This window comes from Cannabis sativa, chromosome 9 (genome assembly GCF_029168945.1).
Source record: "Cannabis sativa cultivar Pink pepper isolate KNU-18-1 chromosome 9, ASM2916894v1, whole genome shotgun sequence".
Classification (NCBI taxonomy): domain Eukaryota; kingdom Viridiplantae; phylum Streptophyta; class Magnoliopsida; order Rosales; family Cannabaceae; genus Cannabis; species Cannabis sativa.
The window spans coordinates 60015062-60030743 of record NC_083609.1 but is presented as its reverse complement, the minus strand read 5'-3'; the positions used below and the strand labels follow the sequence as shown (position 1 = coordinate 60030743).

Sequence of the window (15682 nt, the reverse complement as noted above, 5' to 3'; positions counted from 1 at the left end):
TATACCCATGTGTGAGATGCGTGTGGGGCCATGCAAAGCCCTTTCTCTTCCTCTCCTTCTATCTTCTTCAGCGCTGGACAACGCCAACCCCACCCCTGATCAACTAGCGAGCCTAGCCCCGGTATGTTCTCGCTCTCTCTCTCTCTCTCTCTCTCTCTCTCTCTCTCTCTCACTCATTCTCTTTCTCAGTCTCATTTTTGTATAATTTTTGTTTTTCTTTTCAGGGATGTCCAGCCCTGAGACGTTTGCAATCATGATGCATTTAATACCGTGTTGAATATTGTTGTTCTGTTTATAACCAAACCAATCTCGTGTTTAATTTCACTACTACAAAATGTAGAATTCGCGACGGTCCCAAAAACACTTTTCTTGGGGGACTGTCGCTAAAAAAATTAACTGAGTGTTGAAAACCGTCGCCTATACTATACTATAGGCGACAGTTTTTAACACTCGTATAGATTAGGCGACAGTTTAAAAGTGCAGAGAATTTTTTTTTTTTAAAAAAATAATAAACTATTCTCAACTGTTTTGAACTGTAGCTTAAAATACTTTACCCGACAGTTCAAAACTGTCGGGAATAATACTAAAAAATTAAAACCCTCGCGCCTCTCACCAAAACATTAAGACACCAAACCCTCGCGCCTCCATCTCTCTCAATCTCACTCTCTCACTCCCTCGATCTCTCTCGATCTCACCCATTCACTCCCTCGGTCTCTCTCTCTCTCTCTCTCCCTCTCTCTCACCAGCGGTGCCCGCTGATCCTATTCGTCTCGTGAGTCTTCCTTTACACTTTTCTACTTTTCTTGTTTCGTCATTTTCTGAGTTTTCAAGATTAATATAAGAATTCTAGGTTTTACAAATTACATTAAGACTAAGAGATTAAGCAAAACTAAACAGGTGCCATGGCCGCAGCTTCGTGTTCTCATCATCAGCAGCAGTTTTTGAGAGCCAATATGGTGGTCGGGGTAGCACTGGATTATTAAAAGGTCCAAATCCAATTGAAATTTCAGATTAATCGTCAAAGCTCAAATTAATAATAATAATAATAACAGCAAAGTGCATGAAGAGGATATTGTCATTGTGGGTGGAGAAATTGCTGGCCTTGCCACTACTGTATCCCTCCACAGGTACATGTATACCTTAATTTTTAACAAATTTATATTATAGAAACATAATTAATATATATAATTAAATTAATCAGATTAGTTACTGGATCATTAGTGCTTGAGCAAGCAGAGTCACTACGAATTGGTGGGATTGCACTGTCTCTTTACAAGAGTGACTCTGTTTTCCTTTTTTATATTTTGTTTTGTGTGTTCTGAAAGGAAAATTCATGAAACAAGAATTTAGGGAGGAAAAAAAATTGAAGAATTCTTTATTGATATTTTTGTTTGTTTAGTTATAATTACTGGTAAATACCTTAATTAGGGGATCTCTTTGTTATTTTATTATTTTTTTATTATACGCATGAGCATTATAATTATGTTGTTGTCAAGGATTATGGTGAACACCATGCAGCCCTTCATCTGGTTCAGAAACATGTCAAGGCATAATGATCTGTAACACTCAGAAATTGATGAGGTTACTAGTTTTTTTTCCAAGTCTTTTATGAACTGACCTTGTTCCAAATTAATGGGTTTTGCACTTAGGGAGTTTCTGATTATTTCTTTGTTTTGAGTACACTTCTGCAAATTTTTGCATTAAGCATTATAATTATGTTATTTTTTGAAATAATGTGATGTATTCATATTGAAGTTGGGAAATGACTTAAGTTGCTCACCAAAGTGTCACAAGACTCACAACAAATATTGGGAATTATGTTTTCTATATCAAATTTTTTAAACATTGTCTTTTCTTTATGCCTTATACCTTATGAAATTCAATAAAAAATGTCTTCTTCCAATTAGAGTTCATTATAGTTGTGATGACTAAAATTTTGCTTTGAAGACAAATAAATAAGTGAATAAATTAATCTATTGCTTTTATTTCTATTTTATACTATTACTTTGTAGTTTTAATAGGGTTTCGGGGTGGCTCTATTTTTGGTCCAACTGATACTATAAACAGTGGAACACACCATAAATTTTAACCAAGTTATTGAGAATTGTAAAGGAATGTTAAAATGAGTGTAGTGTTTGAGAATTAAGTTGGTACCAAATGCATTGATTTAGGTTGTATGCATATTTGAGAAGTTATATATGCGTATATATATACATATACAAGTATGCTTACATCATATGTTGATATCAATGTCTACAATTGGACCCAAAATCATGTCCTTCAATCCTGCCATGTTGGATTGTTCAAATCTTTACCCCCCCCCCCCCCCCCCCCAAAAAAAAAAAAGGCATATGTATGTGTTTTATTAATTTTCTCTTAGGCTCATATTAGTATAGATATTTATATGTACATAAAGCAGAGTGACGGTCAAATTTTGGCTCTCAGTTTTTCTTGATCATGCAATGTTCTGATGTAGCATACTTTTCATTTAGCTTGGTGATTGTGATTTATAGTTGCTTAAGTTGGTGTTTGCTGAAGGGCTTTTCGTGTAAAAGAAAAAGCTCCAGTTTTTACACTGGACTACTGTAGATTATATTTTCTAACTTTTTGCTTTTCTTGCTATGAACTTATAAAAATAATAAATAAAAATTAAAGATTAGTTGGTCAGCTATATTAGGGTCTTCTAAATTCACAAAGTTATTCCAAAAAATTAAAGTGGCAATTATCAATTCAAAAGAAAATGTAGTGTAGTGTAGTATACAAGATCTTTTACTAATTAATATATAATTTTTTTTTATTTTGTTTTGTAGGGTAAGAGTAACCTGTACTCAAATGATGAGATGAATTTTCTGCGTGATCAATGGATTGGATACGTCCGAACACAAGTGGTACGACAAGGGCTATTACAATGATCAGTTTCTATTTTTGTTAATACTTTACATTATAATCAATTACTTTTATATAACTAACGATTTAGTTAGAGTACGTAGTTTGTATATATTTTATTTTATTTTTTTTTTCATTTTAAATTTTTGTTTATACTTTACCTTAACTAATTAGTGATATTATATGAATTAGTAAAAATTAATTTATGCAAGAGAAAAATAAAAGATTTTTTTTTATTTTTTCCTTTTTTCTTTTGCAATAAAATGACTGGTAAGAACCGTAGTTGAAAAATAAAAAATTTTAATTAAATCGAAAATTTTATTATAGGTGACGGTTTAAAATCGTAGCCTATAGTATAGGCTACGGTTTAAAACTGTGCCTATAACACTATAGGTGACAGTTTAAAACTGTGGCCTATAGTATAGACTACGGTTGAAAACTGTAGCCTATACTATAAGCCACACTTTTCAACCGTCGCCTATAGTGTTCACTATAGGCGACGGTTTTAAACCGTGGCTTATACTATTTCCCCGACTGTTTTCAACCGTCGCATATTCTACCCAGTATCCGCGACGCTCGTATAGGCGACGGTTTTATGGACTGTCGGGAATTCTTTACCCGACGGTGTAAAACTGACGGGAATTTGGGGTTTTTTAGTAGTGTTTTTTGTTGTTTTTGTGAATCTGTTTAAGCTTAATTATTGCATTTATTGTTGATTTTGCTTCTCAGATTTAGTCCAGGATTGTGTTTATGAATATTGTGCTATTTTAAGATTTTTTTTTCCTCAGATCTGGCTCGGGGTTGTTCATAGCTAGATCTATATTTTTTTCTTTTTTTTTGTAGCTACTTCAGCTCAAAACTGACATTAAGGAATAACAAAATATATATTGGTATTTTGTGTTGGTTATGAATAGAGCATACAATTTTACGCGTCTGTTCATAACCGCACTACTACAAACTACACTTTTGGTGTCAGTTTTATACTGACACTTATACCTATGTGCCGGTTCATAGAACCAACACCTATTCCACAGTGACAAAAAGTCAGAGTTTAGGTGTCAATTATAAACTGAGACTAATGAGTTTTGGTGTCGTTTTAAAATCGACACTTAAAGTGTTTTCCTATCGTCTCAGTTTATAACTGAGACTAATTAGTATAAGTATCGATTTTAAACTGACACGATTTTTTTTAGAAGTTTTAATAATGTAATTGAATTTTATTTTGTTCATTTTATAATTTATTTAGCATCATCATAATTTATTATGATATTACCCAATTTTAGAACCCATAAAACTCATTATAGTCCCATTAATTTTTTAAAAAAATTTAAACATAGTAACGACTGTGAAATATGTGTTTCTCATTTTAAAAACCTGTTAAAACACATAAAAAAATATTCAAATAATCCATTACAATTTTCACAACAATTATATCAGTTAAATAAATCCACGCAGAAGCTCCGGTGACTGACTAGCGGTGGTGCCACCACCTCATGGTGGTTTTCGGGGTATTCGAGCTATTGGTTTTAAATTAAAGCTCACGACAAGTGGAGAAAGAGTATGGAAGTTATTTTTCTTGAAGGGGTCCGGAGTTTCTTAGATCTAAGCCGAGACATCTCGGCTCTGGCAAGTTATTCCATAATGAAGAAGGGTGAAGGAAGCTCGAGGACATCGAGACTTGGGGGTTTTGGGGCTCGTGGAGTTCATTCGTGGCCGCCGTATACTCCTACCTTGAACGACGATGGCGCTGTGTACTCCGAGAAGGAGACATGAACGGAGAAAAAGAAGAGGACAACAAGAAAGAGAGAGAGGTTTAGGGGTTCTCGGGTTCATGGAATTCTAATGGAGTGGCTCGTCGGGATGGCTGAGAAGAACCACCTAGGTTCTAGGTTCTCCGGCGCCGCGTGAGGATGGAGCAAGAGAGAGAGGGTATCAGAGAGAAAGTGAGAAGAGAAGAGTTTATGTTAGGGATTTTAGTTTAGGGTATACTATTCTTTTTATACCCTTTTTTATTTTATTTTTTAATTTTTTTAATTACCGAAACTTTTTTTATTTTTTATTTTTTTTGTCATACCTTTAAGTCTCGATTTATAACCGAGACCAAAGATCCTTTGGTCTCGGTTATAACCCGACACTTATACTCAATTTGATTTATATATATTTTTTAACTTTTTTTTTGTCTCGGTTGTACTTTTAGTGTCGGTTATTATATGTCTCAGTTATAAACTGAGACCAAAGAGTTTGGGTGATCTTTAGTGTCGGTTTTTTAAAAAAATGTCCCTTGAACCGACACCAAAAGTCTATTTTGTAGTAGTGCCGCTGTAAATTAATTAATATATATATATATATATATGCATCTACAACTATTACATCGATTGTATTTTAAAAGCATACAACTTTTGTTTCTAGAATAGTCGACTAGTAAGGGACTTTGTCATGTATAGACTTTCAAGCTTCTTCCATACACCAGCAGCTGTATCTCCTTCGACAATTCTCTCAGGACTTTGTCACTAAGACAGAGAATAATAGCACTGTGTGCCTTCTCAAGAATTTCAGTCTTCTCCTTCACTGTCTTTTCCTTGATGTTGTCTTTACCAAGCAAAGCTTCCTGAATCCCTTGCTGCACTACCAAAGCTTTCATCTTCACCCTCCATAACTCGAAATCGTTCTTTCTTGTAAACTTTTCCAAATTGAACTTTGCACTTCTCATTGTTGTTCCGGATGTTCTTCACGCATAACCACGCTAAGCTTGCCTCTTTAAAACTTAAGAACCCATCCAGCTCTGATACCAGTTTGTTAAGAATGATCCATTCCTATATAATCAACAACATTGATCCAAGAACACTACATACCATGTTTGAAGAGAAAGTGCAAAGAAGAGCATTATATCTCGTTTATTGAATATAATAGTAATGTATTTACAGTTTGGTGTTTAAACTGAATGCCAGTTACAATGAATGACGTAAAGCTATTTATAGCTTTGTCTTAGGTGTTTAACATGTTACTAACCGATATAACTAACTGTCAAAAAGAGTTTAACAGAATAACCGACTATAACTAACAATACTGAACTTGATATTATTAAATTAGATAAAATAATATTAAATCCTTTAAAGTAGAGGTTGTTGTATGGTATACTTTTAATAAATTCATAAAGCACAATTTTTTCATGTAGTATACTTATTTATTTTATACACATAGCATTTATTTGACAAAAATTTAACATGGTTTAATGTTCCAAAACAACTTTTTTGTTGGTCATGTATCTTAGCAAATAAATTTTTTATTGCCATGTAAGATAGAAAATAATAGAAGAGTACTCACTAATATATATGAAGTATTAGTAATAACTAAGCAACACATTTTTATTATGTAACCCAGCAAAAAAAATATCGACTTATTTTTTCTTAAAGTAATTTAAGTTATATTATAACTGTAAAGTTAACCATTAAATTGTGAAATATATAAAATTAAAAATATAAATTTTTTAAATATATGTATCATCCACTGTTATAAAAACTGCGTGAAACGCGATATCATTTCTTAGTACCATTATAAATTGTAACATTTTGAGCCATAAATTTTATTTGATTCACTATTAGACTCGGTTCAGTATCAAAAGCATTATCTATGTCAATTGTTCTCTTCATCATCACCACTTCCAAAATATAAGTATATATAAATATATAAATATTATTATTATGATCTATTATTTCTTAGATGCACTATAAGCAACATAGGTTTTGGATTTGGATCTTAGATGTTCAAACACCACTTCTATTTAATTATAATAAACCCCACTACCACATATTTAAAACCTTATCCAAGTGGAATGAATGGGTTAAAGAAAGGAGTTATATATATGTAAAAGAAAGTGGAAAAGAATGCATAATGGGATTTGTAATTTCCATGATATTAATTAAGGTATTAGATCACTTTCTGGGAAGTATCGTAAAAAAGGCTCACTCTTAGTGCATTGACACTTTATAATGAACCAATTACCATAGCCCACTTAACATTCTTTTCCTCTAACTTTCGTCTTTTAATTTGCTTTTCCCCAATATTAATATTACATATATGAATACTATATATGTATATATACACGCACTTATATATATATAGTACATAATTATAAGTTTTAATAACTCATACAAAATGGATAATAATGATGACCATGGAGAGGCTTCTATATCTACTAATAATGTCAATAGTACTTCCACACCTTCAAACTCATCTTCTTCGGTGATCTCTAGTACTTCTCAATTTTCAGGCAACCAACAAATCATTATGACAATAGGTACCATTATTTATATATATGTTTTTAATTTCCATATATATATATATGAATATCATTTATATATTTATATGTTTTACGTACATAAATTATCAGATGATGATTGGTGGAGAAGAAATAGGCTCTTCCATGCAGCACTGAGTGGAGACTACACAACAGCCAAAAGAATCATCAACGAAAACCCTAATATTTTGAAAGAAGATATTTTAGAGAGTAGAGGAAGAAAGGAAACTGTTCTCCACGTGGCGGTCGGAGCAGAACAAGCTACCAAGTTCGTGAGGCAACTTTTTAGGGATTTCAAGGACAGCATTGATATGTCCTCACAAGATTTGATGGGTAACACCCCATTTTTCTCAGCCTGTGCGGCCGGAAACCTAGAAATCGTCAACGAATTTCTGAATTTGAAGAATTGTGGAGACTTCATCACCATTTCGGGTGGCGGAGATGTTAGCCCCCTTTACATTGCCGTTTCATTTGGACATGGGGAGGTAGCTTCACGTTTATACTGTAAAATTAAAAGTCTTTATCCAAATTACTTTAGCCCTAGAAATGATCTACACCAAAGAAAAAATTATGGGATTTTTTTCCAATGTATCTGCAATGATTTGTACGGTAAGTACAACAAAACAATGATCATTTGATTTAAGATAATCAGAGTTAAGAAATGACTTATATATATATATATATTTTCAGATTTAGCATTAATATTGTTAGGGGATAAGGACATAACATGTGGTGTGGAGATTGCTCGTGTGGAAGACCAACAAACAGCTTTACATTTATTGTCGCGAAAGCCTCCTTCCCTGTTCGCAACCCCTAAATCTCAAGGTATGTATAATTAATTCTTATTAAATTAAAATATGTGAATATGATATTTCTTGATTGTATTCAACATTACTAACATTATATTATTTGTTATAACATCGGTTTGTTTTTATTATGTTGCTCTTTCCCAATGTATAGCATTCGTAATCGTTTATGGAAAAATATGGCAGAATATTTTGCGAAATATATTATATTATTTTGTAGGGTATTGAAAAATATTATTTAATTAGGCAAAAGTGGAAAATAGCTCTAAAGGAAAAGTCTAATTTTCTAATAAGCCCCCTCTCCACTTAAAACTAAAAAATATTATTGTGTAATTTAAGTAGTGTTTTAGCATTTACTAGTTCTACACTACAAAAAAAAAATACTATAATTTTTTAATTACAATATAAATTTTTTGTGGCCAAAAGTGATAGTCACAATAAAAAATTACTACTGAATAAAACATAATATTTAAATAAAGTTATTATTAATTTAATTGTAGTCATCATGTTTTAGAATCACCTATTATATTGAATTGATGTAGTTTTTCTTTTGTAGTTTTCAACTTATTTTAGATAGCCATCTAAAGAATAAAGCTATGATTGAGAGTATTGAGGCTACCCCAAACCTCTTGAATTGCTCCATTGCACTCGATTCCTTGTAGGGCAAAGCATCTTATAACCTTGTGTAATCTGATACTTGTTTAGAGAAAACTAAAGTGGATCAATTAAACTTTTCACTTTTTCTTAGATCGCCACTACCTTTTTCTCGTACCAACTTCTTTCACTACAACATTTATCATTATTAGAGGCGGAGGAGTCCGCTGGTAATAATCCATTAATCCGCTGGTAAAGGGTAATAGCGGCGGGACCCGCCGCTATTACTCCGCCGGTACTACTTGGTCGTTAATAATCAGTATTAGCGGCGGACTGACACTCCCACCGCTAATAATAGTGTCAGATTTATAATGTGATAGTATTATTAGCGGCAGATGAGTCCGCCTCTAATACTTTTTATTTTTTTATTTTTTTAAATAAATTAATATTTGCTTCTTTTAAATAACAATATAAATTAATTAATATTGAATATATTTAAAATTAAAATATTATTCATTAAGTAATATTAACAACATAAATGCTATATAAAAATATTTATCATTCAATATTTACTTGTATTAATATTTAAACATTACATACTTATACAAATTAAATAAGTAATATATACATTTTAACATTCACATAACTAAATAAATAATCATGAGATCTTCCATACAAAAAATCATGAGATCTTAATTTCTTACAACCGGGTTATCTCTCAAATTCTTTATAAATATATAAATATATACTCTTACAAAAATTACATAAAAGTGTACAAATAAAAAATATTTTCTCTTCAAATCTAATGAAATTTCTTCTATATCACCTGCACACAAAATAAACTTTATCATCATGAAAGTTTTATTATATTATTAAAAAGACATTATAAACCAATAATAAAAATTTAACACTACAAAAAGAAAAGTACACTAATAATTTACAATTATTTTTCACTAAACAAAGTTTCTCCTAAAGAAACTCTAATTTCTTAAGTCAACCACTTTCTAAGCAAACCAACCGACAAATAAAAGAAGAAAAACAAAGATTCAAGAATTATTACACAAAACAAACTCTATATAAAACATACTGGAACAATAAACTCACAAAGTACTTTTATCAAACAGTTGGTGTTCATCCATAAAATTTAGAAAAAATACAAAAACTCACATGCACACATACCTATTCGAAACACACATATATATATACATACATAAATACACAATCATTCATATACTTTCGAAATCTACAGATATGACATTAGGGAAATTTGCTTCTTATAAGTGGAAAAAGATTAAAAGAAAAAACACTACTACAAAATTGGGCTTTAGAGGCGGTTTTTAAGGGCTTTCAGCGTCGGTATTGGCGAAATTCGCTACCGACGCTATTCCGGGTGACGCTAAAGGGTTACAAACAACCGACGCCATAGGACCCCTATGGCGTCGGTTATTTCATAATAACCGACGCCATAGGGGTCCTATGGCGTCGGTTGTTTCATATAACCGACGCCATAGGACCCCTATGGCGTCGGTTATTATGAAATATCTGACGCCATAGGGTCTTCCTATAGTTTTTTTTCAGCTTCCAATTTTGTATTTTAGCATAATTTATATATATTATTTTATTATTAATATAATTAAATTAAGTATAAATTATATATAATAACCATAAATACAAATTAAATTGAAAAATTGAATAAATACACATCTACATTACTCTAAGTGTTTGTATATTAGCTATCTTTTTATTAATATTTTATATTATGTGTTTGTATTTTTTTTTAGTATATTAGTATATTTTTATAATTTTTTTTAATATATTAGTATTATTTTTGTAGTGTATTGTATTTTTGTAGATAAAGGGTTAAAATTTGCATGAAATTTTTTAAAAACTTTGAACATTATTAATAACTTTTGATCCGGTTGTCCGCTTGAGGCGATTTTTTTTTTTTTGAACTTGGGTATTTTTTGTGTTTTATTTTGCTATTTTACTTAACATAAACTAATTGAATTCTTATTTTAAGTATTAGAATCAATGTTTATAATGTATTTGTTAATTCTAGTGTGTTTTGGTATATTGGTAAAAACTTATCAATCTATCCTTTTGGTCACAAGTTCAAATCCCAATATAGACCTTTTTTGTATTTTTTTTATAGCTTACTATATCTATCCTTAGCACTCAACAATATATATCGATGTATTACATCAATATTATTCTAAAATTACTTGAAGCATTTAAATATTATCTAAATATATATGAAAAATATTCTTATAAAAGTAGGTTAAAGAAAGCATACCTTATACCAAAAATTATGTACTTGTCTTCCGATAAAGTCACTTCCGATAAAATCCTAACAACCAAGTTTAAGAGAAATTAAAATCAAATATTATCCTAATTTTACTGAAATTTCTAAGAAAGATAACGACTATAATTGAACGTTTCCGAAAAATTCAAACCTATTAATAACAACAAAACACAATTCAAAACAATATGAAATAATCACAACAACATTTAGCAATATAAAAATTTACCACCCATTCGACTGCAGTACATGTATTCACAGAACCTACTTCACTAAGGATGAATATTGAAGATATTCAAACTCATCTAACATGCATATTATTTCACCCATCGATCCGGCGCATTACAATATATTACAGAACCTACTTCACTACGGATGAATATTTAAGATATTCAAACTCTACTAAGCATTCATAATTAATTTATAATAAAATTTAGTGAGTGTATACCTCGAGCTAACTAGAAACCGATCAATACCAAATAAGTCAGATCCTTGCAAATTGACCTCACAACCTACAACATAAAGAAATACTACAAAATTACAAATTTTTTTATTTAGCTACTTACTAGTTATATAATTTATGAGTATTTAGTTACTAACTAGTTAATTTATTACTAACTAGTTAAAAATACATGAATAGAATGAAAATTAGTAACTTGCTAAGTAGTTGTAATTAACTATCTACTAGCTACTAAAAAAAATAAAAACACATGATTAAAATTGAAAATAGAAAAAAATTGATACAAAATAGAGTTAATTTTTAAACTTTTGTTTCTAAACTAATTTTTTAGAAAACAATTTCTAAACTTTTATTTTAATACTCTCTTATCTCATTCTCATTCACAATATTTAACAAAACTATTTGTTTAAAATACTCAATATATACATATACAATATATAAAATACTCTCCTATTTATCTCATTTCTCATTCACAATACATACACACACAATACATATTCAATACAACACAAAATACATACATATATACTCTCCTATATCACATTTTTCATTCACAATATATATACACACAATACATTTCTCATTCACAATATATACACACAATACATATTTAATAATATAGAAAAACCCTAAAAAAATTTATAAAATAAAAAATAAAGCAATGTACAGTACTAAAATTAGTAGAAATTAGATTTATACCTTAATAGACGTTGAAATACAATGTTTTCTCCACTAAAAACGGTGGCCGGAGGTATAACCACCACCACCACTACCTCTACCTTCGGTTTACCCTAAAAAATGAGGAAAAATGTGATCTTTTCAGGTATATAGTTTTAGGTATGAAAAATAGAAGATTTAGAAACAAAAATGAGCTAAAATGGTGAAAAAATGGTGAAATGGGGGTGGTTTTTCGTGGTGGTTGGCGGAGAGGGTTTGGGGTTCTCTGGTTTGGGGGTTTCTGGGTTGGCTGGTCGAATGAGGAAGATGATGGGCTGGGCTAGGGTTATAAACCCTTTAGGCGTCGGTTTTTTTAGAAATAACCGACGCCATAGGGGGGACACCCTATGGCGTCGGTTATTTCCAAAAAACCGACGCCATAGGTGGTGTCAAAATCCCTTCCAAAAAATTCCAACCCTATGACGTCGGTTCTTTAATATTTGCTGAAAAAAAGTGCCTCTAAAAGCTTGGTTTGTAGTAGTGAAAAGATATCAAAAGGCCAAATGAAAGAGGAAAAATTAACTTTTCCTAGTACTGTAATTAAAAAAAAACTATATTTAGAAATATATATATATATATATATATAAACATATATATACACTTATAGATATACCTTAATATTTGAGAAATGGAGACTAGCTTGACTATGATTTTGGTAATGGATCTGAGCTGACGAAGGAATATGGTAGGTTTGGGTGAAATTATCTAAGATTAGAGATGAGGGTTTTTGTGGGTTTGGATTTTTGAGATGAATATTATATATATACACACATGAATAAAGAAGAAAATAAGTCCGGCGGCGGAGGCAATGGACACACATGAAAACAGTTTTTGTGGGTTTGTTGTTGCACTGATCCGGATGGTGGCTTGTCGAGGATCTGGTGGAGCAGAGGGACAAACAGTCCCAATAGAGAAGAGACGAAGAGGAAGAAGAATGGGAGAGATGATATATTTGGGTTTTCATATTGTTTTATATATACAAAATGGATTAGCGGCGGATTCCGCTGCTATTAGTCTTTCCGCCGCTAATTCTAAAACAACAATAAATAAATAAAAAATTGACTGTAATAGCGGCGGAAGGTCCGCTGCTAATATGTTTTATGTCCGCCGCTAATAATTTTTGAAATTAAAGCCCGCGAATTTTCCCGGTTAATTTTTGAAATAAAATCCCCTACACTATTAGCGGCGGGCTATCCGCCGGTATTAATAAATGCCCGCCGCTAATGAATTTTATATTTATTTTTTAGAAAAAATAATAAATACATACACGATAATACCGGCAGACCCCTACATCCGCCGCTATTAATCCCATTATTAGGGGCGGATGTGGCCCGCTGGTATTGTGTTCGCCGGTATTAATGCAAATTGTTGTAGTGTTTGTGACGAGGTATTATAACCCCGGCCACCAATTCTCATCTTTGATAGGGTCTAGATATTTCCATATATATTATCTTAAAAAGGTACTTACCAAAAAAATTATTACATGTTGATAGTTCATCATATGTTTAACTATAACAAACTTATTTTAAAATTAGGTACTATTTGTTCAAGAATTTTGGGCCAATCAAGAGCTGATCAAGAATCATCAAAAGCACTAGAGCTTGTAAAAGAGCTATGGAATCGAATTTTGAAGGCAAAAAATTACATTTATTCTGAAATCAGTAAAGAAATTCAATTCCCATTTCACTTATTAATGGAAGCAACCAAAGTTGGTAACCATGATTTTTTGGTTGTGATTTTAAGTGGGTATCCAGAATTGATTTGGGAACGTACTCATGAGAATGAGACCATATTTAACTTTGCAGTAAAAAATCGTCATGTTGAAATTTTTAAATTGATACATGAGGTTGGTTTATCAAAACAAATAGTACAAAATTTTGAAGATGAAACATCAGGAAATAATCTTTTACATATTGCTGCACTTAAACCACCACACAGTAGACTTCGTAGTATTGTTGGATCAGCTCTCCAAATGAGAGAACAAATCTTGTGGTTTCAGGTACCTAATTCATTTTTTATTTTATTAATTAATTAACATTATTTTTTTTTTATTTGAAACTAAATTTTATTATTTACAAACTATTCTTTTCAATTGTAGGAAGTGAAGAACATTGTGATCCCTTCATTAAGGAATAAAATGAATTTAAGAGGTCAAACACCACAAGATTTGTTCACAGAAAAACATAATGATTTGATGAAAGACTCAGAAAAGTGGATGAAGAAAAATGCAAATATATGTCTACTTGTGGCAACAATAATTGTTACAATAATTTTTCAAGCAAATTCTGATATCTCTTCTTCTGGGGATGAAAAAACAAATTATGACATCTCTAGGGATCAAAAAGCGAATTCGTTGAATATTGAAAGCTCCATAGTAAAAAATATTCTCTTGATATCAAACACCATAGCCATGTCCTCTTCTTCAATAGCGGTAATGCTAAATTTGTTCATAATAATTTCTCGTTTCTCAGAAAATGACTTGTTTCGGCCCTTGCCAATCGCATTCATCGCGGGAATTATTTCGCTTTACATTTCTATAACTTTCATGATGACATGTTTTTGCCTTACATCTTTTATCGGTACTAAATCGTTAGCAATACGTATTTTTACTTGTTTTTTGGAGCTTTTGCCAGTTATTTTATTTCCTTATCTTGTGTATCCTATTTTTATTGACTTAATAAATATGACATTTTTCTCAAAATTGAAGTTCAAGCCTGGAAAACGAGTGCTTGGTCGATCGTTATGATTTTTGATGAAATTGGTCATTTTATGTAATTATATATAGTGGTGGAGAATTACTAATGTAAGAACATACTATGTCATGTTATGATATGATATCTTTTGAGAGTATAGTTTGTTATATTCTATGTTTTCTTTGTCTAATTAATTGGACGTGACTTTAATTTGTCTCTTAAATTTCATTATACTTCGATCGATTCAAATATAATATTTTATTTTTGTACAATGGATGTTGATTTGTATAGTACGTGTAGAGATACCAAAATTTATTATAAATTAATTATTATTTTTTATTCAATAAATTATTAGTAAATATTGGTAGCAAAAGTCGATATCTTTACATCAATATAATTAATTAAGAAAAGGCTTTATTCATGAGTAGTTAAAAATTAAATAATTAAATTTAATTTTAGTAATTAAATAAATACTATATATATTAATTATATGATTTAATCTCTAAAACAATGTTAATAATATTATTAAATTGAACAAATTAAATACAAGAAGAATAATTGGATAAACACAGATATATAGTCTAACTTCACTCCACCACAAAACATTATTCATTCAGCATTTAATGATAGATAACATCGACATCTGATCAAAATACTTCTAACCGTATATAGATAATGTTAAAATGTCATCATTTCGATCTCCAATCTCTTAAACTAGATATTTTCGTAATTTTCATTTTCATTTTCATTTATATTATATGTCATTTTATGATATCGCGACATGTTAAGAAGACTTTGTTAAATATTCATTTTCGTAATTAGTGTGTTGTATGACAACTTTATGTTAAATGTTTTAGTTACAATTGTGTATATAAGAATACTTTGTAACAGTTTCTTAATGGTTGAATAATATAGATCTCTCTCTCTTCA

The 15682-nt window shown here is 30.7% G+C and overlaps 1 protein-coding gene and 1 long non-coding RNA gene across 2 annotated transcripts; one reads left to right on the top strand and one right to left on the bottom strand.

Annotated features, from left to right (window-relative positions):
- The first annotated feature begins 7037 nt into the window (after positions 1–7037).
- Positions 7038–14823, top strand: LOC133030828 (uncharacterized). Its single transcript, XM_061103742.1, has 5 exons — positions 7038–7183; positions 7277–7792; positions 7874–8008; positions 13595–14058; positions 14158–14823. Exons 1-5 carry the CDS (start codon positions 7042–7044, stop codon positions 14803–14805), a joined length of 1905 nt encoding a protein of 634 aa, XP_060959725.1. The 5' UTR covers positions 7038–7041; the 3' UTR covers positions 14806–14823.
- On the bottom strand, positions 10831–12534 carry LOC133031076 (uncharacterized). The gene is made up of 3 exons (XR_009684582.1): positions 12042–12534; positions 11331–11394; positions 10831–10930 (listed from the first exon to the last, which is right to left on the bottom strand). It is a non-coding gene; the product is annotated as an uncharacterized LOC133031076 (long non-coding RNA).
- Positions 14824–15682: the final 859 nt, after the last annotated feature.

Bases quoted from the DNA above. Each gene is read 5' to 3' on its own strand.
- LOC133030828 (XM_061103742.1), top strand. From the start codon at position 7,042: ATGGATAATAATGATGACCATGGAGAGGCTTCTATATCTACTAATAAT. The intron at 7,184-7,276 runs GTACCATTATTT...ATAAATTATCAG, and splicing joins ACAAATCATTATGACAATAG to ATGATGATTGGTGGAGAAGA. The intron at 14,059-14,157 runs GTACCTAATTCA...TTTCAATTGTAG, and splicing joins AACAAATCTTGTGGTTTCAG to GAAGTGAAGAACATTGTGAT.